This window comes from Lagopus leucura, unplaced genomic scaffold (genome assembly GCF_019238085.1).
Source record: "Lagopus leucura isolate 7727_CA_CO unplaced genomic scaffold, USGS_WTPT01 Super-Scaffold_73, whole genome shotgun sequence".
Classification (NCBI taxonomy): domain Eukaryota; kingdom Metazoa; phylum Chordata; class Aves; order Galliformes; family Phasianidae; genus Lagopus; species Lagopus leucura.
The window spans coordinates 23779703-23806610 of record NW_024962252.1 but is presented as its reverse complement, the minus strand read 5'-3'; the positions used below and the strand labels follow the sequence as shown (position 1 = coordinate 23806610).

At 35.9% G+C, this 26908-nt stretch overlaps 1 protein-coding gene across 4 annotated transcripts in view; it reads right to left on the bottom strand.

Moving 5' to 3' along the window:
- MYO6 (myosin VI) overlaps nucleotides 1-26908 on the bottom strand; it is a 99184-nt gene that overhangs the window by 23880 nt on the left and 48396 nt on the right. Inside the window, exons 10-24 of one of the 4 annotated variants that reach the window (XM_042881120.1) lie at nucleotides 24320-24400; nucleotides 21724-21904; nucleotides 19864-20008; nucleotides 14042-14199; nucleotides 12933-13024; nucleotides 12408-12480; nucleotides 10796-10923; nucleotides 9622-9717; nucleotides 8672-8845; nucleotides 5037-5075; nucleotides 3949-4042; nucleotides 2579-2709; nucleotides 2398-2475; nucleotides 1372-1501; nucleotides 466-556 (exon numbers count right to left, since the gene is read on the bottom strand). In XM_042881120.1, the coding sequence (XP_042737054.1) occupies nucleotides 466-556; nucleotides 1372-1501; nucleotides 2398-2475; nucleotides 2579-2709; nucleotides 3949-4042; nucleotides 5037-5075; nucleotides 8672-8845; nucleotides 9622-9717; nucleotides 10796-10923; nucleotides 12408-12480; nucleotides 12933-13024; nucleotides 14042-14199; nucleotides 19864-20008; nucleotides 21724-21904; nucleotides 24320-24400 (1691 nt within the window). Of the gene's footprint in view, nucleotides 1-465; nucleotides 557-1371; nucleotides 1502-2397; nucleotides 2476-2578; nucleotides 2710-3948; nucleotides 4043-5035; nucleotides 5076-7980; nucleotides 8133-8671; nucleotides 8846-9621; nucleotides 9718-10795; nucleotides 10924-12407; nucleotides 12481-12932; nucleotides 13025-14041; nucleotides 14200-19863; nucleotides 20009-21723; nucleotides 21905-24319; nucleotides 24401-26908 lie in introns of those variants that run through there. The other 3 variants (XM_042881098.1, XM_042881110.1, XR_006180853.1) reach the window with 3 other exon arrangements.

Below are 26908 nucleotides of genomic sequence, written 5' to 3'. Positions count from 1 at the left end.
ATCTAATCTGGCCAAAAGGATATTCTATATCATATAACATCATGTAAAATAAATGTTTAAAAATTGAGGGGAATTGGCCTGGAGGACAACTGCTGCTCAAGAGCTGGCTGCACATTAATCAGCAGGCAGTGAGCAAATGCATTGTGCATTCTACTTCGTAAAAAAAATATGTGTGTGTGTGTATACATACATATTACATATATATATATATACACACATATTTATATATATAAACTGTTATTTTTCCCTTCTTCATTTTCTGTCTCAGTAAATAGTTTTTATCTCAACTCATGAATCCCTCTTTGTTGTTTTTCCCAATTCTCTCCTCCATTCCACTGGGATTGTGGAGTGGGCAAATGAATGGTGCTTAGCTACTTGCTGGGTTAAACCACAACAATCTCTTTTTTACATTCATAAAAAAGTATTAAAGTATCAGTTTTCTTCAACCTAGGAATATCCTCTTACCGTGGTTTGTGTTTTCTCTTGCAAAGCCACATACGAATAGTCTTTTGTATTTTGATGCAGGCACTAGCTCGGTATTTTATCTTATTTTTCACTGTAAACACACAAGAGATACTGAGTCTCAATGGTTTAAATAATTTAACACAACTCCTATATTCCTCATATACTTGTAGCTACAGTATGTAGACTACGTGTACTTTGAGAGCCAGGTCAAATACATAAAACACAGCAGACAACAGAATTCACAATCCTGAATGAGGAGCCCCATAAGGGCTCCCACAGTAATAATTCAGCATAAAAGGAAAAAAAATCCCCAAATAAAATCACTACCACCACCAATCTTTATTTCTCACTGCTTTAGTTCTACTCCTCACCAGAAGCTGAGCAGGCCAAGCACTTACAAACTACCTATCAGTAGTGCTGGGCACTTACTTGCTTTATTGACAGTATTTGCACAAGTGGAGATGTTCGCTCCATTATGCATGTCAGTGCTTCCAAGCCTGCAGCTTTTGTCTAGAGGTAACCTTTATGCAGGTGCCTTCCAGGTTGTCAGCTGGGAGTACAGCTATTGCTCTTTCCAGCTGAGATAGAAGTCTCTTCCTCCACAAGTCCTGTGACTGCTAGCTACTTCTGAGCAGGTGTTTACCCATACATTAGTGAGCACCCAAGCATATCAGATACCAGAGATTAGAGGATGCAACCCACCACTACTACTTTCACAAACCTTTGCTTGAAGCCCTTATATGTCCCCAGCACGTAGGATACAAAATCTCATCAGCCTTGAAAGCAAATTAGTCAGACCTCAGTACAGAAGCACCTGCCATACACGCTCTTGGCCACATTTAATGGAGGTTATAATTGCTTTGCTGTATTTTCAACAAATACTTTAGTTCAACATAAAATACATACATTTAATCACTGAGAGAGAACACCACTGAACTTTTTTCCAGCGACTGCAGATGAGCCAGTGATTCACTCTTTTAACTAGCTCTGCTAAGTGATCCGGATCAGACTTCATTATCTGATCAAACTCTGCAAACTAAATACAAAACCAGTTTTACAAATGAGGAGAACAGAGAGTGTTACATATTATTACTAAAGAGCACGTTGAATTCAAATGGTAACATATTTTTAACATCACCATTACATTAGCTATCAATTAATTCAAGAGTGTGCATGTCTGGCATCTTTAACGACAACAGGAATAAGTACTGCTTTGTTTTTAATTCATCTGCTACACTGCATTTTGCATAATGTATTAATTAATCGTCATTAAAAATATTTATTGCTTAATTTTTAAAAAATAATTTGTTTATCCACTTCCTGAATACTTACTCTGACCTTCCACATCTACAAGACACCTGTAACTCTGTAATGTGGGGGAAAGCACTTCCCAGTTTTTAATTTTTGTATGAGTCCAACTGAAGTCAATCTTTTCTGAAAGTCCTGCTCTTCTACTTTTTGACATTTATCAGACAATAAGGGCATTCTTCTAGGACTACAATAGTTTTTCCTTTCTATTTACAATAGCTTTCTACTTCTTTCTCTGCACAGAAGCAGCAATGCTCAGAATCATATCTCATCTACAATGATTTTAGTAGAAAATATTATTCATTTGCTCTGATTTCCTCTTTAAATATTCAACAAAATAATCTTAAGTGACTGGTACAGCATCTGGGCAACGTGTGGCATATAATCATTGCTTCAGGAATACAGCAGCATTAGCAACGATACTATGAAATCAACTAATGTTACTAGAAGTGCTGATTTTTTTGAACAGATTTATGAATAGTATTCATGAACAACCCTCAGCAAACTTATTTTAGTTGGTCAAGCTTTCAGCAGGGCACTGAATAACACCACCTTTAGAAGTTCCTCTCTTCCAATCCAAATTATTCTACAATTCATATCCAAGTAGAACAGGAGAAACCTTACCTTGCCAGGTCTGAAAAACACCTTGGTTAACCCAAATTTGTAATCAATTTCATTCAGTCCCAAAGCTTTAAATAGTGCCTGAAAAACAGCAAACAGGTTGATATTTTGCCTCCTTCAAGATAACACAACAGTATATTTTCAATCTTAAGTAATAGCAAAGAAGAATTAATTTCTCTCTTACCTTGCAAAAGAGTCTGGGATCCAGTCGCGCCAATTTTTCAGGCAAATATTTCTTGTACATATTATATAGTTCATGAAATGAAGCTCGTGAAGGGAAACCACCTTGCATCAAATCCAGAACAGACACCATTCCTAAATACATAGAAACACGTGCACAAAAGTGAGCATCAGTAAAACTGAGAGACTGTTCAGAGACATAAACAAAAATTTCAGCCAGAACGCAATTTAGCCTCTGACATACAATCATTCACAAGAAGTTAACACTGAACACATGAGTAGAGTCTGAACAACCTCTCCCTATCTGAGATGTAAGCAACATCCTGTCATAGAGAGCATTATTTTTTTCCTGGTCATTCTTCCTTTTTAGCAGACTTGGTATTTTATAATTCATTTTTTAAGAAAGAAAGAAATGACGCCCAACCAGGCTTTTATTTTTAGCACACAAATGATATTTTTGAGATGTGGTACAGATACAGCGTAAAATGCAAATGCTGTGCAAGAACATTTTGTGCTCTTGCATTACTAGTTATCAGCTGGTAAGATGTAATTTTAATGATCCAAATCCTGTTACTACATTTTAGCTGTACCTACCTAGAGCATCAGTAAAGCATAGACACAAAGTGAAAAAAAGCTCCAAATCACTTCAAGCAGCACAGGCTATACCAGGTTTTGTCCACTGCTTCATAATTCTAGCAATGGAATTTACATGGACACATACATGGAAAAATGGACTTGTAAGGCTGTTGTAAAAAACTGCAATTGTTATGGTAGGAGAAGAGAGTTTTTTGGGTTTTTTTTCTGACAAGTGTTATTAACCTGAAGAAATCCACTGATGAATACTGTACGTGGAATTCTAACTGCTGAAAAATTGTTAAGCTTTTGTGCTGCTAACACGTGGGCTAGTCAAAATACCAGCTGCAGAACCTGGAAACATCTCAACTTCAGAAAGACAAAAAAAAAAAAAATTGAACTCAAGCCACTATATATACAAAAATACAGAAAAGAGGAAAAATAAATATTGAAAGTACTTTTGTGAAAAACCACCCTACGGAGAACAGCAATACCAGCACTTTTAATTCCTAAATAATCTTTGGGAAAGCTAATTAAAATCAATGGAAAAAACAGTTGATGGACATTGGAGTGACTTTCCTTACAAAGATCAGACGTTACAGCTGCTAAGATCAATTTCTTCTGGATGTTATTGACAAAAAAAGAACAAATTGCAGAACATCTAAATAACTGTTCATGTGGTTATAAACAAGCTCCTTCTAGAAATCAACTATAAAGCGAGGAAATAGAGCTTTCATCTCACATATTTCAAATTTTGGTCAATCTATAATGTCCAAATTAATAAACAGAGGGAAATGCTACCTGAACACTGAAGCTGGGAGAGGATCTGTCCTCCTTCAAAATGGTGACTTGTCATCTTTAAATTAGGTTTGATGCAGCGAATAAAGCTAGATCCCTGTTATCAAAACAACAAGTTAGCAAAATCTAACATTTTGAAACCTGAAATAAGTTAGTCATTTAAGAATTACTGGGGGGTGGCGGAAAGAAATGAAATAATGGTCTTCTAAAAAGAAACTCTGACATTCTTTTACTCTCACATATCTTTTTGATAGTCTAGCCTTAGTCTTAACGTAACAGACTTTTGAGCTTTCAGTTGACTGCTTTTCTTACCACTAGTACAATTCAGGATGTAGAAGCCCAGATTCTGCTCACTTCTTATCTTCTCCACAGTAATATCACCTAAACGCCTCAGTTTTCCAGAGATCACATGCTACCACTTTGCTGACGCTGGAATCATGCCAGGTGAACCTGACCCTCCTTTCTCAAAACTTTCAGTTCTTACAATTTCTTTAGGCTCATGCCTTTGCTCTCCCTTCCTGCACATTGTTCCCATCTGCTCTTACAACTACAAGTACCACCTCCATAATTTTGACCACTGCTTTCTCTGATCATTCATAGTCATTCTCTCTTTAAGGAAGAGTGAAATAAGGCATTCTAGTTATAATTGCTTTAATGCAGTCTGGAGACAGAAAGTAATAATTTATTGTCTATCTTCTAAACAAAAATCTCTAAATATTTTGCAAATTATTCATCAATGATTAAATGATTCATCAATGGAGGAAAATTAAACTGAGAAAAATGGAGACTGCAGCTCAGGCAGTTTCAATGTTTCATTTATTTATTTTTTTACCTATGTTGTATAATTTCCATTCTACATCTTTTTTTTTTTTTTTTTTTAAATGATTTTTGGGTCTTTTTGCTTTTTCAAGAAAGCAAATTATATTCATGAAATAATATTCCTCACCTCTAGAGCAGGATACTTTAAAGGTGCCATATAAATGCAAACTATTAAGCATTATTTATCACTGGACAGCTACTACCTTATTTACATGAGGTAATGGATAATTTGTTTCAGAAAATTATAGACCTACATCTCTGTATATACTTACAGTACTGTGAAGCTTCTCAAGAAGCAAATTTAACTGAGTCTGTAAAAGAAAACAGGTATTTCAATTGTCTTGCCATGACAACCACAGAAACATATGCACAAAATAGCGATATGGCATTACTGCATGCATGTGTATTGTTAGTAAACCAAACAGAACTGATAAATCAAACATTCACATTTTTTAACAGACAAAATCATGCAAGAGTGCATGAATGGTTCTGAAGAAACTGCTTGTGTTTAATTGAACAACACCTTCATGTGTCACCAGTTATTTACTGTAATATAATTGTCATAAATAAGTGCAAGTTTTTGTTGGAAAATAAAGGAAATAATGTCTGTGTAATAAAGTTATAAAGGAAATGAGACTGACAGCAATAATTAAAAAAAAATAAAATTTGTGAAAGCCCAGATTTCATCTTTAACGAGTACTTGTAGTTAAATAACACAAAAAACAGATATGAAATATGGTCTGCTTTTTTCTTCTTTTTTTTTCGAAGGTATTTTGGCTTGAGAATCTAAGTCAAAAGTTATTTCAACACATGAATCTGCATAATGTATTTTAATTCCAAACTTACACATTTTTAATTCTGTATTGATGACAACAATGTAGTCATCAGTAGTTTTAACAACATTTACTGAAGCTGTATTGTGATTAACAGGAGGCAAGAGTACAGGACCACCAGATACTTAGGATACCAAGGGGAACAATCACTATTAAATATAAATTAGTAGGGACTTAAGTATTCCAGAACTACGTCAGAAAAATGGTTACACTTTTATTATATGGGTATGTCTATTCTACTACATATATGACTGTTGTATCAGCCTTTCTAGCTTACTAGCAAACGTTAAGTACATAGGCTGAAGTAAAACAAAATTCTAACTGTCCTAACAGATTCCTCATTTTCCATGCTGGCACAAAAAAAAAGGAAAGGAACTGATTTTTGACTGATTTTTTTTTTTTAAAACCTGATGTTTCAATTACCTTGAGTCCAGGAAATCACATTTGTCTTAGCAATATGCATCACCTACAGCTGTTAGTCTTCCTTCCCGTGGATAAAATTTTTTATGTTTCATGGATATAGTTAGAAAGACAAGGAGTTTCACAAGAGGTATGACAAACACCAATAACCTCCTGCTCAGTGCTCACATACTCTTCGTATCTACTCTGGATACAATCTTTATGTTTTCTTAAGTTGGAAATTCTTGATTTTGGAGAGTAACGTTTATTTTCATTAAGAAGTACGGTTCTGTTTGAAGAAAAATACCCCTTCCTTATAGTCCATGACTTCACAAGAAATAAGCCACAGCTTCTTTCAGGCAAATTTCACTGATGATCACAATAATAAGGTATATTGCTAAAACTGCTCTTTGAATTATCACAATTTAATCCATCATTGATGCATTAAGATAAAATCATCCCAAAGACTGTACATGTCTTATGAACTAATTCATTATCATTTCCTCAACTAGTTTCTGTGAATTAAAATTGATTAGTTATAAGGAAGGGATGTTTAAAGTGCTTTGTAAAAAACAAGTCCCTGTATCAGCTAAAAATTGTTGTATTAGAAGAATTCAAGACTCGCTGACATACTGACAGGCTATGAATTCTCGTTCTTACAAATATGCAATTTCTATTCAGATAACAGAATTTATTTTGGCAACACCTAACGTGAAATTATCAAGGCTATTAGTGTTCATCAATAGTACATGTTGTGTCTGGGAAGGTAACAGTAAATGAATTACTGAAATTAACACATACATTCAAAATGCCATGGAAGTTGGAAACACGGAAAGAACTATAGATTGATGGGCCAGATCCAAAAAGGACTTTTAGTCACATTCTATGTGCAGAAGTGAATGAGAAAATCCAAAATGCAATCCAAGAAGTTCCTTCACAATTGTTGCCCAACTTATAAAATGCCTCTGTTTTATTTCAGCCTTTCTTGGACAACTGTATCTTTCACATTTCCACATTTACTGCAAGTGGGATGCTAAATCCAAGAGGAACTGAAAACTGAGGTGGTAGAAAGTGGAAATTATCTCAAAGATCCCAGTTGCTTTAATTTTGAAAATGCAATTACAAAAAAAGCAATGAATTCAGCTTCACATCAAAAGATATGCTGTTGCAGGGCTTGCTTAGCAGGCGGCATATCTGCAGGTAATTCTGTTTTCCATTCTGTCTTCTGCTCATGCATTTTACATTAAATCAATTGCTGTAGTTTAATTCTTCTAATCACAATGTAATAAGAAGGAGAAGGACATAATAAAAGCAAAATTCAAGAGAGCAGGATGCCCAATATTAAAGCTTTATACCAAAACTACTACCTTGTAAACCAGCTCTCTCTCTTATGCTTACTGGCTCCACCAGAATTTTATTTTTGTCTATGTAACAGCCCATCTCCAGAAGGATCTCAGGAGAATTCCCTCTGCTAGACTGACCAATAACTTGGTGAAAGAGAAGAAATGTATTGAGATAAAGCACTGAATATAGATCTGAAGCAGAATATGGTTGCTATACAAAAAGTATGTGCTAGTACCATATCCTTCCTTTTATTCCAGCTTCTGCATTCTTCAAGAACAGTTCTAAAAACTAAGCCACAGGATACAATTATGTAAAAAGGAATTTATTTCACAGTCCCAACTCAGTACATAACCTTAACATGGAACAGAAATGCAGAAACACTCTTTTGCTATTGGCAAGACCCCACTCTACTTGTAGGTTTCTGGACTGTCTAAGATATCTGCTTTCACCAGGAGGACTCTAGGAATGTGGTTTCGGGTTTTAAGTGCCTTAAGTTAGGTAGCATACAAAAAATGTTGCAACACTTTATTTGAAGGCATGTAAATCCTTCATTGGATCTGGCCCAGATATGTTGAGAAGAGCCCTTGCTGAAATTGCAGCAGCTCTGTCAACAGTAAAACCATGAGATTGAAAAAGTTACCTGTGGCCCATGGTTGTGCCTGCTTTTCCTCTCTTAACTCCCCTATAGTTCTCTTTCTAGACATCCTGAGCTGGAATAGTCCAGCTAAAATAAAATGCTGAATGAGAAAAGGATGCAGAAAACATTTGGAGAAGACAAGGTATGAAGGTCAGCTTTACAACGAGCAGAAGAAAGGAGAAAATGAGGAGAAGCATCAGATTCAGGTATCGAGAAAGGAAACATTCAGCACAATGAACATATTTCTGTGAAAACCATGACTACCAATATTTTAAGAGGAAAAACAGTGGTTAGGTTAGGCACTGAATTTTGAACATAATGAACTACAGCCAATTCATCTTACACAATTAAGACAGGATGGAGGAACATCTTCTGCCACATTTACTAGTCCTGAAAGTCCACTGAATTCAAATTTAGACCAAGATCTATGTGGCTTTGCAAAGTCTTGACTTCTGAATTACTGCAAAAGCTCTGTAAGAACTATTGTAAAAGATATTTTTGACAGAAACTTGAATGTACTGTTCTCTTATATTTCAGTAGGGGGAAAAAAAAAAAAAAAGAGTATTCAACAAATTTTTTGCTGTATGAATCCCAGGTAGCCACTAGTTCTCCCATCCTTAGGTTCTACTTGTTTCAGGTAATTTAGAAATGGCATGCATTACAAGAAAACAGATTATATGCTATATTATATTACCTTGAATTTGTTTCCCACACTGATGAAACTAAGTTTCCCAGCTTTTTGTTTGGGATCTTTGTTGTTATTAGTGTTGGATTCAAACAGCTGCCGAACAAACTTGTCCTTGGATTCACATATAAGAGATTCAAGTGACATGTGCAAAGCATCATTATTTTTTTCCACAAATTGTGTCTGAAAAACAAAAGTCAAGGAATTATAGCGATTAGTCTAGCTGCCCCAATGATTAAAGGAAAATTAACAAAAAAACAAAGCTTCATTAAAAAGTCAAGAAGAATTTTCATGTTATTTCAAACTTTTCAACTGCATACACAAAGTAATGAAACAGACAAAAAAGGGTATTACTGGAATCATGAAACAAATCATTATCCTAACCCCTTATTTTTTCAGACATTACATTTCAGAATTCAGTATTGAATGTTTCAATGTTTTTGTATGATGATTAATCATAAAAACATACAACCATCCAGATGGCATCTGGGGATTACAACTTCAGACATTTCATATTCTTACATGAATAATTCTATTGCCAGAAGAAATGGAAAAGTATGACATGTGACTTTTAACATAGAATAAACAGGCATTGAATACAAGGACAAGTAATGTACTGAAAAGTTACACTTCAGTCAAGCACTTCTACATTACATAGTACATTCCCCCCTCCAGATGCAAACTTCTGTTCACGTAAGATTTGTAGTAGATCAAAGATCAACATATTTAATTTTTATACTGTTACCTATAGATTTATAAGTAGCTCCTATACAAAATATGTCAACAGAAGCCCTTCATTTGAGAAATTAAAATGTATGTTAAAACAAACTACTTGTGAATTTCCTTCTGAAGAAAAGAATGTCACTGTCTTGTCTTGTCTTTTTTTAACCAATAAACACCACAGAGTATTAGAAATCGTAACAGAAATAATTGACTTCTTTTTGCTTAAGTAAAATTACCGTCTCGTAGCATACTGCTCCTGCAAAATGCCGGATAATAAAGCCTTCATCATCTCTGATATTTCTGTGAACAGCCAGTTTAGACTTCCTAGGGATCTGGAATTAAGAATTTGAATTATAAAGAAGAACCAAATTACACCAGAAAGTAAGAAAAAATTATGGCTAAGACATCATCATGATTTTGCCAGGAGCACTAAATGTTGAAAGTCATGCTTCTTGCAGCACAGTTGTGAGGGCCACTACTATTTCTATTCAAACAAAAACATTTGAAAAAAACCTGCTTTCATTCTCATTCACACAGTCAGAGACCTCAAATTCAAAACAGAAGTGATCAAGGTTGCTAAGAGCACCTAGTCAAGTTTCTTTTTGCCTTTCCCCAACAATTTCTGTTTCAATTATTTTGCAGCTGGTGACAAGTTGATGAACAGCCTTGTCATATGAATAAGATTAGACTGAAGCTTAAAATGCTTTTAAAGGGTATATACACACACTGACAAGAACTTTTCATTACATGGGAACCTAAAGCTTCAAGCTAAAGAAGGAAATTTAAGAGAAGTAAAGGGTTGGCAATTTTCTTTGGCTCCCTTTGCTTGCATATTTTTCAGCAGGGATTTCCCCCCCCCTTCTTTTTTCTTTTTTTTTTTTTTTTTTTTTGGCATTTCAACAGAAGTTATGTACAAAGTTGCAAAGATTTACATAAACTTTCCACAGAGTGCTGTACATTAAAGAATTAACAACAACAAATTTCACCTTGTGCGTTACTCATTTTCATGACTGAAGTGCGATAGATATTTCTTGCAAATCAAACATTCTCTAGAGCAAGCAAGCAATTTTGGAAAGGAACAACAAAACAGCTAATCTGATATTAAAAAAATCTAAATTAAAATGTAGTTTTGTTTCTTTGTCATGCATTACACACTAACAATCCTGAAATATAAGTGAAGAATATGGCTTTACTTCCTACAGGATATTAGAATTCCTAGAAGACTTAACAAGCCTTTTATGAACTTTTCAGCAAACACAATAACCAAACTTGTCCTTAACAAAAGCATACAGATCTGCATGCAGTGTGGTATGGAATTTCTAAGGAAAGGTTTTCATTAAATTGAGTGTTACTATCAACCATTTCGAGAACTGTTTTATTAAAAGAAGACAGCCAGCACAAATAACCTACAGAGAGTCTGAAATGGTCCTTGTGTTTTTGGTGCACAACTGAAGTGAAATGCTGGTCACTTGGTTGAGGAAGACGATTTTCTTCATCCAAAATATCCAGCACACCTATTAATTTTGCTTCAATCAAATCTGTTAATAAAACAATGTTCAAAATTGAATATCACATACCAGAACTGAACATTGCAAATGTAAAATGCTACTGATCTTCTTCTTTATAACTATACTGGAAAAGCTGTTAACACAAAAATTCACTAATTTAATTCTATAAATTGGATTTGTTGATTTAATCAAGATTCTATAGCAAGTTATAGTTATATCACAAGAAAGACAGGGCAAAGAGATAAGGCAAGGATTGTTTGATTTTTACAACAGGTCTCAAGCTCAATATAATCCTCTAACTCCCACAAGGTGTGAAAATGTGGTATGAGCATAGGTCTTTATCAGGTAATTGCTTGTAACAGATAACTGCTACCACTGGCCTGGACCAATACCTTAAACAAAGTCATATTTTTACAGAAACCACGTGTATTTTTCTCACTCACTTCAAAAAGCAGTAGAAAATCCTTTTCTCCTGATTATACAGTAACAGAAATAAAGCATAAGTGGTGCGGTTTAATCTGGTCATACTTTTATTAATTTACCTAAGAATAACTCATACAATGAAGAAACATAAAATTTGTGGTAGGCTGACATGGAATAGTAAAAGAGGTCGTGACACGATAACAACATTTTTAGGAGCAGGCTTACAAATGCATTACTAAATCACTAGAAGAGATATGGTTTGCATTCATGAAAGCCACGTATTTCCTGTTGCTATGTTTTTATTCTCTCCTCCAGATATTTCTCTATTTCTTTTTCACAGGATGGCTAAGAGGGTTTGCTTGACAAGAGCTATGTTTAGTTAAGTCAGCAGTACCATCTGTACGGTCCTACCCTACAAAGTGAAAACTTCTCCAGCAGAGCTACAGAAACTTAAAGAAGCCAACACTTTGCAACAGATCTTGAATTCTGCCACTAAATCCTCTGCTCAGTCAGGACGAGCTAGTTACCACAAACTGCTGTAAATGCAAAAGCAAGATGAAATTCTCTTCAAAATACACCACTTTGGAGAACATACAGGAAAAAAAGGTAATTTCAAGTGCCCCTGGCATTACAGTCTGTGCAAACCTAAGAGCAACAGTAACATCCGCAGCCTGTTGCCTCTACTTCATTTTGCTTCTTTGCTGATTGGCTCACCAAAAAAAGAAAAAGAACAAAACAAAACAAGGGTTGTTTGGGTTTTGTTTTTTAATTCCTTGAACTTTTTCTCCCAGACACCCTCACATCCTTCTTTATTTTATATTTTAGGCATTCTGAATAGCTTTATAAGAAAATGCCCAAGAAATTAACTTGTTACTACAGTTACTACAGTTACTGCACACTGTAGGACAACATAGATCCATTACCATATGGAAATGCAACACCAGAAGAAGTTAAAAGAAATTACCGCATTTCAACAGTGATTAAGAGCATGAAAATGCTAACCTTACCTTGTAGCCTAAAGCTATTAGCTACTGTTAGCTTCTTTTCAAGATGATGCTAATGAATAGCTTGATATTTCAAGAAATACATACCTATACAGTCCTGATTATCTACATAGCGTACTTCATTAACCCCCAGGCCTTCTTTTTGGTAAAGTTCTTGTTCCTTTATGAAGAAAAAAAAAAGGAATAACAGTAAAAGAGGAAACATCACACGTGACATATTTTTTACCCACAAAAACAGAGCATTCATGAACATGCATTTTAGCATTTCCTTGTACAGCTTAATATATCTCAACTTCACATTCTTAACGATAGAAAGTCCCACTAAATACAGGACGCTGTTCAGTATTTGTGTGCCCAATTTTAATGAAGGTAAGAAAAAGAACTCTTCAATGAATATCATTTCTTTTTTTAAGAAAAAGAAGAAAGGAAGATGTTGCACTTAAGAAGCCACATTCTGTCCTAGCACAACTGCATATAACACAGTAAGAAGACCATTTGTTGATTGACTTAGTTTAATCTGAACAAAATGAGCAATCTTATGAAAAACAACATTAGTTTATCTTCTTACTGAGAGGAAAAAAAAACCTCCCTAAATATAACAATATAACATACCTCTTTCAGAATCCTTTCGTTAAAAAATTGCTGCAGTTTTTCATTACAATAGTTGATACAAAATTGCTCAAAACTGTTGTGTTCAAAGTATTCTGAAAAACATAAGTTAAACCACTGTGATAAACCAGCCTTCCAATAATTTATGTTAAGAGTAAATAAGAAAAGTTCCATAGTGCTAATATTTAAAGATGTATTCTGATATGCACGTGCTTCCTTCAGTAAAGGAAAGTAAAGGAAAGCTCCTACAGATCTTCAAGTTACAAGCAAGACAGAGCAAAGAATGCTCTGACAGATCATACAAACCCCTGTTACTTGTATCTGGCAGCACACCAAAGCAATGTGCCTTACAGTGGCACTGTACCAATACAACTGCATGCATCTATGTCTGGCACATGACAGCATGACTCAGAAGACCCAAAAACAAAGGTGTCTTTTTACACTGTTCTGAGATAAACTTAGCAGAGCTTCTGCACTGGAGAAAATAAGCCCTGGTCTGAATCTCAGTGATTCAAAGATGGATAAAGCTTTACAGGAAGCATCAATGCCCACCACTGGCAGGAAGCAACATGAGAGTCCATAGAATGGCTTTGGTTGGAAGGGACTTTAAGATCACTTCCCACTAGACCAGGTTGCTCAAAGCCCATCCAACCGAAGTCCAACTCTGTCCATCTTCCAAGAACACATAATCTTAATTCAAAGGCTTCATTTCTGTCTGTCAGCAGGCAGTGATCTCAAAACTCAATGGAAACACAGCATGCTTGTTCAGCATCTTCCCTATTTTTTTCTCGGCAGCCACAGTTCAGTTCCATTTCAAATTTTCAGTCTTTCCAAAAGTAGTGTATATATAGACACCACAAGAATCAGAAAGCATTAAAAAGCTGCCCAGTTTAGCAGCACTTGTTACCATTTCCATCAGGAGAAGCTCTACGTTCTTGTATATCAGGAAATCAAGACTTTATCTACTCTCTCAATACCTTCTTAAGACCTTGTAAACCATCCCATACACAACCACCAAAAACGAAACCATCAGACTCTCCATTACAGATCTTATCATTGAATCTTTGGTGGCAATATTAGACCACCACAATATTCATTCATGTTTAACTTACCAAAACCAGCTATATCTAGAACTCCAATGAAGAAAGAAGAAGTCTCAAATGGAAAACACTGGTTCACTCTGTTCACCACATGGTCAAAGAGATGACTATATACCGTTTTAGCCAAGGCATCACGAGCATTGTTTGCTTGTTCCACCTTCAAGGGCACCCTATAAAATAAGAATAGAGATATTATATTCCAGAATTTCTCACTTCAAATTACTCAAATCAGGCTTTGAACCTTTCCTGTCTTTTTAAGTTAGGAAGCAAAAAGTCTGAGCCTAAATCCAAGTATCAGGACACAATCTTGCCAGGTAAGACTAAGTATATTGTATGTAAAAAGAATGAATAATGTTTCATTGTTCCAGTAGCAATAAGATACAGATGATTTCATTCTCATTCACAAAGTAATCCGAGACTATATTGTTAGTAGCCAGAGAAAGACATCTAAAATACATACATTGCCATCAACTATTTATTTAGGAGTTACCTAATTACAGTGAAGGCTTTTGTTCAGTTCTACTCTGAAATCTTTGACTCCATGTTTTCCAAAAGACAGTAATTGAAATTATAGCACTGTAAATGAACAGATAACAAAACAAACATCCACACAGATCTCATGGCGAAATTTAGATGCAATTCCAATGTAAGGAGGATTCTCTTCCAACACCAGAAAAACAACTTCCATCTCTTGTTATAAATTCATTTTATATTTCGACTATTAATTACAAGTTTATACCGTAATTAAGTACTTAATGTTTTCTGGAGTTCTGAAAGAAACTCCCAAGTTCACAGTCAATGAAACGTGTGACTATGTACCATGGGAATATCAGGTAAATACATATTCTAGCTATACATATAATGTATATCTCACTAAGTCAATATGACAGAGACATGCATGTTTTTAAAAGGACATTTAACTGCCTTACTTCTTGCATAAATATATCCTACAAGACTTTTTTTCTTTTAAATAGGTTTCCAAGTAACAGACAGGAGTACCAAAACTAAATGCAGTTACACTCAGGAAATAACAAACTACAACTTTACAAGCAAGCAAGAATCTACATTTAAGAAATAACTCATCTTAACTATTCAGTCAGCAGTTCAAGGTTTGAGGCTTGAGATGTGATACCCACAGAACTGCTCTGTCGCCCTCTCCAGGCAGCATTCTTTACACAAGAATATAGAGAAGTAAATCAGAGAAGGAAAACACTATATAGCTTACCCCCATTGCAACATTTCCTTTACTTCCCAGGATTCATGAGCACTAACTCATAATCACTGTATTTTTGAAAGATGACACATCTGATGCAGAAACGTGGGACTGATGGAGATCACTTTCTTTTGTGACTGATAAGACAGGGAACCAGATACTCTGTTCACTAAGGACACCTGAAGCTAGATTACATTAGATAGTAATTAGCTTTAACACACAATCTTGTCTTCCACTAAGGATCTCCTGACTTATCTTAGGGTAACAAGTAGTGACAGAAATCTTACCCTATAAATAGACGGAAGATACCTTTACGTTCCATTCTGATACATTTAAGAGATCAGAATGCTAATTCCCACGTGTCAGCAGCAGCCTATTGCATAATGCATACAACAGACTAAAAGCATTCACACTTCTAATTCTTTTAAAAAAATTTTCAAGTGTGTTAAAAAACATAACAAAGTTGTTAGACTCTTAGAGCACGTGCTTAATAAAATGGCCCTATTCTTCAAAAATATCACGCTCTACCACCTTCAAGTACAATTCCAAAGACTGTACAAAAGCTATCTGAAATTATCATAGTATGCAGCAGAAACTTAAGAGGAAAAAAATGTAACCCTGTAATGTTTTTTTTTGCACAGTTGGAGAATGACAGAACCAAAAAATAATGCTGGAGTTTCACTGAATCTGTAAATACAGAAGAGCACTATAACATAACTGACGCTCAGAATGAATGACTTTCCTCTCGTGAACTTTCCTTCCTTGAGTCCCTCCTTTCCTCTGGTCTGCTCACTGGCAAAGCAGTCTCTTCTCCTATTTCTTGTCTGAACAAAAAAGATGCACTTCCCTTCTTCCATTTCTCCTTCTCCCTCCTCCTCTATCCATCAGCTACTTGCAAAGAACATGGAAGGAATTATTCCAATTTTCTAGTCATCTGCAAAGTCTGTAAGAAAAAAACCTTGTTCAACCTGATTTATTTTATGAGGTTTCCAGAGATTCACAGAGTCTGAGGCCTAGGGGAAAGCTCTCTCATGGGCTAGGTCTATTCTGTGGACAATTCCATGCAGCCTTCAAAGATTCTTCAATATTTAACATGATTCAGTTTACTTATCCAGACCAAATGATCTGCAATTAAATATACGTAATTTGACCACAGTAGTCAACAGCTGGGGAGAGAGAGTAGATGAAGCAATACCCGGGAGCCGCTGCCATCAATCAGATTACCACTTCACAAACAAAATGAAATAAACCCTACCTAATAAAAAGTTTACTTAATTAAAAAATATTTAAGTACTATCACTACAGATGCACTGCGGTAGAAAATGTCCTACTCCAAAAGGGGTATAAAGACTTGAAACAATGTCAGTAAAATGTTCCATACTGCAAATAATGCACTTTGTGATGATGGAGCTCTGCTAGAAAGCCTCCATGGAAAGGGTGAAGCTGAAGAACAGAGCAGCACACTGCATTTACAGCCAATGAGGCGTACTGGACTTTGAATACAAACACATTATTTCTCTCTGTCAACGTGCTTTATATGGATGGCAAAGATAACAGCCAACAAGGTGATTAGTATGCTTTTTGGGGGAGACTAAAAAGGACACAAACCTACTGCAGCTGGCAAAACTCCCTGGCAGGCCACTGCACAGTAGTATTTAATAAAATCCACGGAGATAGCATTTAGCATCACTCTCCTACTGTTCCTCGCTGGCTCCATTGTGCCCAGCAGAACAAAGCCTTTGTTATGCTCCAAGCTCAGCGATTTCAGCTAAGCCATTTATTCATTGTGACCTACAAGGACTCACATGATCTGCTCTCACACAAAAAGTCCCTAAGAAAGCGAGCAAGCAATGAGAAGCTCTTTGGGTGGCTGAACAAAATAAAACAATGCACTTGTCAAATTTCTAATACTGATAGCAATCAAATTGTTTCTAAATCACACTGCCATAGCAAAACCTGGTGGCTACTTAGTAAATATACGCAACAGTCCACTCTACTCTCCTTGAACATACACTAAGTCATATGTGAAGAAGATACTATTGTGCATTTATTAGCATATACTTGCTTTCAGCTCCACAAGTTCAGAAAAGGCTAGAGACAGAGGCTTAGTGCATTCATCTTTTGAGATTGTTGAGGGAGTCCTCTGAATCTTTCTTTGCCTTCCACAAAACAAAACACTGGGGAAAACTAAGATCTGCTAGCACAAAAACACAGCTACTTGTGCTTGCAGGCTTTTGAAACAGTATACTGCTAACTGTGCCTCAGGCTTATCAGAATAAATACAGCGAACAGAAAATCTTTATAGTCATAAATTCAAGGTGAATTGGAAGTGGTAGCAAAAACTATATATACGTATCAGAGTAAGTCAGAGTTATGTATAAGCACTTCAGATACAACTGGATAGTAAAAACATCAGTTTGACATGCCTTGATAAGAAACCTTGTTTGACAGGGTCACTTGAGAAGTGGTGAAAGAGAAGCAATATTTGTGATCCACTTTATTTTAGCGCTTGATACATCCCACCATTCTCAAAATTAAAAATAAAAGGCACAGTTTACCTATTTGCTATGTGTACGAAAGCCAAAAGCAATCAATTCTCAGAGACCGAGTCAATAGCTCACAAAAAGCACTTCCAGTGAGGTGCCAACAGAATCCAACACGGATGTGTTTTGTTCAAATCCTTCTGCTTACAACTTCCACTAAACCAGAATGTCAAATTATGAGTATTTTCATAAAAACATTCTGTTAATACTGAACTAAGGAAGAGAGCAGGAAATAAGATTAGAAAGAAAAACATTTTTTACCAACAGAAGACACGGTCTTAAATTCCACAAGACAGGTTTTGCTGAAGAAAAACATGTATACATGTAGTATACTCAAGAAAAATGAAAAATACAAATGTAAGATGGGGAATAACCAGATGAACAGTGACTAAAAGAAATTTCAATAGTGGATCACAAGACGAATCAAGGAAAAAAGGTTAAAAATCTCATTCAATCATGCATTCACGAGTGACATCCATTGTGTATGATATATAATTATCAGCTATAACTTTATCAGAAATACTGACAAAGGTTCTGCTGTATTAATATATCAAAGACTGCTGTCACTGCAGGACTTGCATCTTTCTGGATGCTCAGGTTTATGAAAAGATAAAGATTTCTAAGGTTTCCTTATCAGCTGGTAAGAAGACAAGATGATAGTGATGAGGTTCTCAAATTAACAATAATTGAGGGAGAAGAAAAAAAAAAAAAAAAAAAACAACAAACAATCACTTTCCAGAATTGCACTACTGAAAGCATTATGAAGAAATCCAGATGTTGAGCTTCCACAATCCTTGCTTATTAATTGTCCCTGTACTACAACTTTTTCAGTGGTAACCTCTGTTAGGTTTTACCTCTTGCATGTTCTTTCTTTCCAAGTGTAGAAATGAGAGATCACCAAGAACTACTTTTTTGCTCCACCTAGAAATAAACCTCAAAGATCAGTTATTTCATGAAAACATGTTATCAGGACAGCCCGCGTCCACACTGAACTGAAGATCCCTGACACTCCACAAGAGAGGTGGGCCAGCAGGGACTAGGAGGTGATGGTTCCTCTCTACTCAGCCCTCTTGAGTCCTCATCCAGAGAAATGCATCCAGATCTGGGGCCCTTAATACAGGAAAGATGTGGAGTTGTTGGAGAGGATCCAGAGAAGGGCCGCTAAGATGACGAGAGGGCTGAGGCCTCTCCTAATAAGACATGCTGAAGGAGTGGGTTTTTTCAGCCTGGAGAAGACAAGGCTGTGAAGAGGCCTCACTGCAGCCTTACAGTATTTAAAAGGGTTTTATAAAAATGAGAGGAATCAACTTTTTACAAGGGTTGACAGTGATAGGACAAGGGGGAATGGTTTTAAGCTCAAGGAGGGAAGGTTTAAATCGGATGTCTGGGTGATGTTCTTTACAGACAGAGTGGTGAGGTGCTGGAACAGGCTGCCCAGAGAGGCTGTGGATGCTCCATCCCTGGAGGTGTTCAAGGTGAGGTTGGATGGAACCCTGGGCAATCTGATCTAATACCAGATCTGGAGGTTGGTGGTCCTGCAGTGGCTGGGAGGCTGGAACTTTATGATCCTTTGAGTCCCTTCCAACCCAAGCCATTCTATGATTCTGTGATTCTACAAGGCACATTAACACAATAAATATGGCTTTCATAGATTAAACCTTCTGGTATGGCATGCATGAGGCTGTATTTCTGACTCAGTGAAAGCAAAGCAATCCGATTGTCCCCCTGAATCAATACAAAGCTCCCGTGCACTCTTCTGATGAGTGAATGTTAATTAGTTTCTTAATTAAAACATCAATGCATCCAGCTAAACATAGGGCAGCTTTCAATTTGCTCAAAACTGCTTAGCCCAGATTCAGGTTGACAGCTCTCTTCAACTGCAGAAAAAAAAAAAAAAAATGCAGCACGTTCCGAGATGACACAGTCATAAAACCAAACGCAGAAGCACGCAATGCAGTTGCTCACAGCATCCATCCTAAACAGCCGCAGCGAGCTGCAGCTCGGTTCGCAGCTTGCATCGCATTGCTTTCAGCCCCCAAAGGCTCACGCGGGGCCCCAGCTGCCCGCCCGGCACTCACTTGATGACCGTTCCTTTGGCGCCCCCTGCCGTGGTGAGCATGACGCGCGTGGTCAGGCTGACGCGCAGGTCCTCCTCGTCCAGCCCCAGCAGCGCCGCGCAGCACTCCAGCGCCGGCTGGCTCCGCGCCTTCAGCGTGCAGCCCCCTGGCGGCAACCACCACAACTGTTAGCCAACCGCCTCTCACCTCACCTTTCTTGCTTCTTTCTTTCCTATTTTTTTCTCTTTTTTTTAAATGGGGAAGGCTATTGAGGGCGTCGAGATGTTAAAATACATGGCGCCACAAGCAAGGTTTTGCCACTCTGCAAGTATTTCTGTGCATCAGATTCTGTATTTTTAGAATTTTGTTCTAAACATGCACTGTTCAGAATGAAAGAACTATCACAAAATATTTACTTAAAGAACATTGCTCACACATGTAAGGTGAGAGTAGAACACAGTATGAATTTGCAACAAACATTTTTAAATATAAGAATTTACTCCAGAAAATGTGAGCTTGAATTTCCACATGCAGAGAAAATAACTATTCTTGTGCCCTCCTTCCCTCTGACTTTCCACACCTTCCCTTCTCCTTCTTCATTGGTTCCTGAAATTGCTTCTCCATTCACATTCTCATCTCTTTCACTCTGTCCCACCTTGCCTTATCCTTGTCAATCCCAAACTCCAATCTCACAGAAGGCCCAATTATGGAAGCTGGTGTACTAAAGAGCCCATGAGGCCACTGTCCTTCTCTACCCCCACATCCTCTCATCTTCACAAAGATGGCAAGATCATAAATAGAAACTGGAGAGGTTCCGATAAGACAGCCTCACTATGACAATCATGAAACAGTGGGAACAGGTTTCCTACAGAAGTTGTAGAACTTTTTCCTTAGAGGTTTTCACATCCCCATGAACAATCCTATGCTATGCAGTTTAAATTCCATGCTGGCCTCAATTTGACCAGCAAATGTTGGACAACAGACAGTCTGCCATCCCTTCCCATCCGAAGGTTTCTGCAATTCTGCGGTGATTCTGCATTTGGATCAGGAGCCCCTGAATCTGCAAGGCTAAAATTTAACACACCTTTTCAAATGTTCTTTGCCATACCTTTACCAAAAACTTTGGACAAGCACAGTGATACATGGAGTAGGACTAAAAGGAACCAATCATGCTTTATCTTGCATTAGAAGATAAATACCTCTATGTTTTTGTTTATTTGTATTTTTAAACTAAAGTCACCTTTGTAATAAGTCTAAGTCAGGAGTTTGTTCAAATCTTTAGAAATCTGTGAACAACAGTTCTCAAGTTACAAAAGCCAATTTCAGTAGTATGGCAAGAATGCCCATTCCCAAAATAGAATTTTCCCCTTCCTCAGTCTTCTTATGCAGTTTGCTAGTAAGTACCAGCAACACTCATAGCAACTTGTCTTCTGAGTTAACATCTTAAAATGATTAAGTTTACATTTACCAAAATTTTATTTCAACTTTTGCTTCATCTCTCAAAAAATATTGACCTAGCATTTTAGAAGCCAAACAATCTAACAACTTTCACTGAAGATGGAACAGTTAAAGGTTTTTCATGACATCAGCAAGAAGTTGAATTTATGTTATATATTATTATTAAAATTAAATAACAGTTTTGAGATACAAAATATCTCTTCTTCATACCAAACTTTGCACAAACAATTCTTTGAACGATTTCAGTGAGAGCATTTGAAGTCTAGCTATAAAACTTGACTTCAAAACGGGATGATTTAAGGCTGAATTACCCTTTAATAGAAGACAGCATTCTAAAGCAGTAATTCACACGAAAAGGAATCATCTATAATCAAGAGGTATTTTCACTATTTTTTACAGAAAACAGTTTGCGTTTCTTCTAACCTGAAGTGCTGCCAGCTTCCTCAAAATCAATATTTCCAAGGTGAAGGACACCAGCCACTACTCGAAAAAGGTCAAGTTTTTCTGCATCATCCAGTCCAATCTTCTTCATTGCTGTGCACATTCTGTTAAAGTCTCCATGGTCATCTAAGAGTGGATCCTTCAAGGAACCTGCCTTAAGATACTATAAAGCAGCAAGATGGAACAACAACAACAAAAAAAAATCAGCATGAGATTTTAAAATATATGTAAACAATTATTTCCAGGCAAGAATAAACCATAACAAAAAGCATTAAAAAGCATGCAAAACCCAAACTAAATACAGATTAGAGCTCTTCATATACTACGTGATTTGGAAGAACCCTAATTTGTTTTCATTTGTTGATACTTCAGAGCATGAGCCTTAAAACTTTAGTCTGTCTTCAGAAAGCAAATTCTGGAGAGTTTAATAAGGAAGGATAGGAAAATAGAGGATGGTCATTGGTGGAAAGGGAAATGTTTGACTAAAGGAGCTTTAAAAATATTTCTAAAAGTACCTAAACAGATTCATTAGAGAAATATACTTGTTAATGTTTGCTGGTGAAAGAAAAACAGTGAAGTTGTTAGAAGTATCCTACTGGCTAAAAGAATAGCAAACAGATTTTAAAATGTCAATTTCACATTATGCTGACAGAATTTCCTATTTTAAATACATCAGAACTAATTTTAATAATTGTTTTAAATAGTAGTGAAACATCCACATGCAATCAAGAAGCTAACTGAACATGCATTAGCTCATTTGAGTTTTCACAATTACTTGAAAATGTTTTCAACTAAAAAGAATTAATAATTTAAGTTGAAGCTTTGTTAATGCCAAATAAGCTAACAATTACGTCAAAAGAAAACACCACATGCATCTGAAAAATTCACTTCACACAACATTTAGACACATTGATAAAATTAATCTACATGTTTTAATTATGTAAAATGATCACCTCATCTTCCTGATAAGGAAAACACAAAAATAATTTAAGTATTAATCAACTATTTCAGCTATTTTCATTAAAATAAACAATATTTTTCATTAAATGACAGCAAGTATCAATATCTGATTTCAAAAACTAACTAAACAATACAATGTATTTCCTGTTTAAGTGGCTAGATTAAGGTTTTATATAACTGAAATTTGAACCTATATTGCTTCTTCAAATTGACATCACTGTAATATACAGGCATTATAGCATCACATGTTCCACTATTTAATAGCCAATAGCTATTTTCAGACTTATTCTACAAGGTTGCTATAGTTTTAAACAAACATTTCTTCCAAATTAAGTACTTTAAAGACATATTCCATGACAGAACACCAAATTGTACATCTCATCTGGAACTGGAGCTGCACAAGTCCATCTTTGAGTAGCAATGGTCGCTGAATGGTATTATTTTATGCCTCTGTAAATTGTCAGCTTCACAACAAATCTTCATTTAAGGCAAATTAGGCAAACTGCGGCAAAATCTCCCAACCACCTCTTAGACTACACACTTGAAAAGTTTAACATCTACCAGCTTCGTGCCCCACACTATTATCAAATCAATACTTCTGTATCTCACTCTCCATTATCCCTGATTACAGAAAATAGGCTGCATTGAAGAAAAAGAAATCGGCATTACGTGCATAACACTGCAACATATAAACACTAGAAACCCAGAAGCAGACTTCACAATGTCAACTTAAGCAAGGGAAGCATCTGTACTGCCTTTTTCACAGTTACACACTAGCTATGTACAAGCTGAAATCAAAGTTCTCAAAGGTAAAAGAGGCTGTATGGTCACGTGGGGAGAGAAACTCTTGAGTCAGCTTCTACATGTAACTTCCTCTGCTACTGAATCACAACTATGGGTATCTTTAAGCAAACTGTTATCTTCCAGCTATACAAATAAATATTTATTATTTTAGGTATGAACAGATGAAAAGTTCATTAGAGTAGAAATATAACAAAGCATTTAAACTGCATCCAATTCACATATACAATCAAATGAGATTAATTTCTTAAAGTGTCCTCAGGCAAACTGCTCAAAAGGATTGCTTGATTTTTAAAAATGTAACAGGAGATGAGAACACCTTCTTTCCTCCTGCTCCAAGTTCCACCCTCTCCTCCCCAAAATGCCTCTTTCACTATGTAACAGTCCACAGCAAGGGACAACAAATAAAGGCAGTGTACTAGGAAGGGGTATATACTTAAAAATCCAGACAGTAAAAATGGCTTCAGAAGAAAAATACAATTTCTGAACCATTCCTAACAGTATCCAGATTTTGAAAGAAAATGAGGAAAAAATCATGGTTCACTTTTTTGTTTTCTATGGAAGACATGCTGCATCATTAACTGTTCTATCATTGTAAGAATGAGAAGCAAACGATTTTATGTAGTGTTCCATTTACAATTTTAAGATGCACATTCACATATGCTTTTAGGACTACATTCCAAAAAACTTTAGCAGTACCCATTTAGACCTATAAAGATGTGTAAAATGAACGTTTCATTCCACATTGTAAAACTGTGATAATTTTAAACTCTATCTAAATTAATTAACATAAACTCACTGAAGATACAAAACATACCTCAGGACTCTTGCGATTTTGCAAAATCTGCTTGTCCGTTTCTTTGGTAGCAAAGTACCTTGTGCAGCCTCGATTTAGATACTGTGACAGTAAAAAAGAAGAAATGCATACTTAAAGATAGGAGGGAGGAAAACATGCTATTGTTTTGGCTTGTTTTGCATAGTTTGTTTCTATCGTATAGCAACAATGCTACAGCTATTCAAAAATGTTTTCAAGGAATGAACTCTATTTATTATACATACAAAATTAGAAAAGTGCAACAGTAACAAATTATTACTCTAATGCAATGGAGAATGGTATAACATAAAAGACAACCAAAAACCAGGATCCAAGAAAATATGTTTCCTGGCCTGTTTGTAATATCTAATTTTACCTCACCAAAAATCATACGCAACATCAGATAAGATTCATAATAATCTTTGTTTTCAGCCACATAGAAGTTTTATATAGTACAGTGAGGTGGTGAGAGAGCAAAGTTCAAGCTGTGATAGTATCTATCGCATACTTTTATGGTCATTGTTTCTCACCAGAGATATATTTCTATAGTTAGTCAGAGACATGGCATAATAAAAACCACAAATAGTGTTAATCCAGTGTAAGCCTAGATCAGAATCTGGCTTCTGACATCCATCTCACATTGTACAGTAAAGGGAACAGGCATTCAGATGATTGGCACTTCCAGAAAAATGGGATCATCAGCTTTTTCCTTCTGATTGGTTCAATTGAAAATTTGAACTCTGTCCAAAATCTTAGCAGGAGGTCTTTGTCTTAGTGAATTAAATTGATTTTCTTGGTCTGCCCACAAACAAATAAGTTTTCAACTGCCTGAACCCAGATAATTTTATGTTTTGATTAAAACTTATATACAGAAATCTAAAAAACAGCAAAAAAAACCTGAATGACAAATTTGATATTAAAAAAAAATTGACAAGAAACTGTTTGAAGTTAGCTTGCTGTTGAAATATTGGAACATTCTCTACATCAGCAAATAAGAATGCAAAGCATGCTGTATTTTAAATACAACAATATATCCTTGTATTCAGTATTAGTAAAGAGATCCTAGAAAATGAGGGTGGAATGTAAAAAAAGGTCATGCTCAACAGACTGAAAAAATGAACCAGCATGGCATCCAATAATTACCTGTGTTGGAGATATTTAATCACAAGATAGCGGCTTTCATTTGAAAGCTAAAAATTCATGTACATTTAAATCTGAGATAAATTATATTTTTAAGGCATGCAAACACATATCCTGAGAATATAACATGTAAATATCATTTAGATTTATTTTTCTTAAAAAAATAAAAATAAAAAAACTGCCCACACCTCTGAAGTTTAACGCTCCACTATAACTTCAGTGACCCAAACATAATGCAACCTGAATTCTCTTTTAGCTATCAGGATCTGAAAAAAAAATCAGCTTCTCATATTCACCAGCTATGCTCTCAGTGCAGATTGACTGCACAGCTTTACTTTCAAACCCATGTTGTGCTGACAAAGCCACCTTGACCAACAACATTCAGCACCTAATGACTTTGAATCTCTGAAAACTTCTGCAAGGAAACCCAGAATACGAGCAAGAAGGATGGCATGCTTTTGTGCACATGCATTCAGTGAAGGGGCAGGTAAGAACAAAGACAATAACCTACAATTCTTTACTGTCCTTTGCCTAGTAAATTCAGGGGAAAGATGATCTAATGGAGAAGCATCCCCCATGAGCAATGCTGAAATCCAGTTAAATAGTTCAGGCTGGTAAGCCCAATGCAATTGTCTTGGATCATATCCCCAGAGCAAGCAAGCACTAGCACCAGGACAGCCAAACGATAGGAGATGACAACAGATCACTTAAGTCAAGGGGAAGCATGGCAGGTGAAGAAACAAAAGAGAACTGAATCACCCTTTGTCTTTTAATACTGCTTCACTTCTATGTAAAGTGGGAATCACCTTAGATTTGTGTTGGCCTTATTTTAGGTTAATACAGTTAAGAGAAAGCAGGCATTGAGTAAAACATGCGTGTGTCCTAGGACCCTCACTGGTCCTAATTCAGACTTTGACTTGATAATCTACAAGACACGTGCAAAATAAAGCCAATGTAGAAGTATGTCTTTCAGTATGGCATTTTCTAAGCAATCTATTTAAGGATATAATCTCCTTGAAGTTGCTTTTTTTTTTTTTTGCCAAGCCTCCAAAAGATTAACATTAATATCTAAACATTAATCAAACACCAAATGCTGGTTAGCGTAATATCTTTATCTACGAATAGAAGTTCAATAGATGATGTTTCCTCAGTAAATTGAAAAAGACAGATGTGCAGTCAGCAAAAAAATGCAGTGAAAAAGTAACTCAGGCATTATTATTCAGTCACATTTTATGGCAAATATCTGGAAAAGTAAATGAGTGAAGAACATGGAAAAAATAATTCATACAAAAGTAATAGAGATTAAGGAAGAAATTTTACCTTTAATATTCTTTTCCTAAAAGCCTATAAAGTGTTATTTCATGAATACATAGTACAATATGACCAATAATTTTGAAGTATATTATATTTATATTAATTTGCATACAAAGATGTGTAAATACTGAGAAAGTG